Genomic DNA, 1,511 nt, shown 5'->3' on the forward strand with positions numbered 1-1,511 from the left:
CAAGCCGGAAAGGGGGCTTGAGAGTTGCTTCAGTATGCCCTTCAGGCACATTACAGCAATGGATCACGAGCTGCGTCGTGCGGGGGGAACTGCAGCGGGAGCTCATCCGGCATATCTTGGAGGAGGCGCCACGGGCTGTGCGACCTGCCCCATCCACTCCACCTCCGTGCAGGGCAGCTCGTCTCGGTCAGACTGCGTGTGCGAGGCTGGCTTCTACGATGCTGAAGCGGCAGCGAGGTCGTCGACGCAGGGCAGCAACGCTACCATCGCTTCCTCTCTTGCAGCTGGGCCGGACTGCCGCCGTTGCGCGGAGGGAAGCTACAGCAATGGTACCGGCTCTACAGTGTGTGCCGAGTGCCCAGCCCACACTGTCTCTGCTGCAGGCAGCTCTTACATATGGGAGTGCAAGTGCCAGGCAGGCTTCTACGATGAAAGCCCTCCTGCCAACACATCGGGCGCAAGGCGCTGGGGGCCAAGTTGCATCCCTTGTGCTTCCGGGTCCTACAGCGATGTAGAGGGATCGACAACCTGCACAGCTTGCCCCGAAGGCATGACCTCGAGGCTTACAGGCAGCGCAAGCATCCTTGATTGTCGTTGCACGAGCGGCAAGTACATGGACCCTAAGAGCGGGGCTTGCCTAGCCTGTCCAGGGGGTACATACAACAACGAAAGCCGGCTGACGTTCTGTCAACACTGTCCGGATGACATGGAGTCAGCACCGGGCTCCTCCAGCGTAGACGACTGTAAGTGCACCATGGGCTTCGTGAGCGGTCTGAATGGATCTACTGGCTGTCACGGGTGTCCAGCAGGATCCTACAATGACGTAGTCGGGGCGACGTATTGCAAGAGCTGCGGGAGCCATCAAAGCTCCCCTGCGCAGAGCACATCCATCGCTGCATGTCAATGCTTACCAGGCTTCACGCCTGGCAGCGCTTCCAACATCTCCGCAAGGGGGCAGCAGCCGCTCGATCGCTACGGCTGCGATCCGTGCAAGCCAGGCACCTACAAGGCGGGACCAGGCAACGAGGAGTGTGCGGTGTGTCCGGGAGGATCTTACTCGTCCATGGGCGGATCGACAAGCTGCACGACCTGTCCCCCGCACTCGTCGTCGTCGGCAGGCGCAGCAAGCGTCGAGTCGTGCGAGTGCAGTATATCAGGGTTGAAATCAGCGCTGGGAGGCTGCTTGGGCTGCCCCTCGGCGAGCGAGTGCGGATGCGATGCAGCTATATGCTGGCGCTGAGGAACTTTACACTTTTAGCAGGGATCAGTGCGAGCCTGGACAACCATTCACAAACGTTTCAAGAGACGTCAGCATCTCCTGGATACACGACATGTATGATGTGTCCGCCGGGGTACTACAAGCCGGGAAAGGGGGCTTGAGAGGTGCTCAATATGCCCTTCAGGCACATACAGCAATGGAATCACGAGCTGCCGTCGTGCGGGGGGAACTGCAGCGGGAGCTCGTCGGCATATCCTTGGAAGAAGCGCCACGGGCTGTGCGACCTGCCCCA

At 60.5% G+C, this 1,511-nt stretch overlaps 1 protein-coding gene across 1 annotated transcript; it reads left to right on the top strand.

The window, feature by feature from the left end:
• Window positions 1-136: 136 nt before the first annotated feature.
• On the top strand, window positions 137-853 carry GUITHDRAFT_59829 (hypothetical protein; the record flags this gene model as incomplete). Its single annotated transcript, XM_005817674.1, has 1 exon — window positions 137-853. A coding segment is annotated over one exon (717 nt), but the record flags the coding sequence as incomplete, so codon positions are not given.
• Window positions 854-1,511: the final 658 nt, after the last annotated feature.

Source organism: Guillardia theta (genome assembly GCF_000315625.1).
Source record: "Guillardia theta CCMP2712 unplaced genomic scaffold GUITHscaffold_695, whole genome shotgun sequence".
In the NCBI taxonomy this organism is placed as follows: Eukaryota; class Cryptophyceae; order Pyrenomonadales; family Geminigeraceae; genus Guillardia; species Guillardia theta.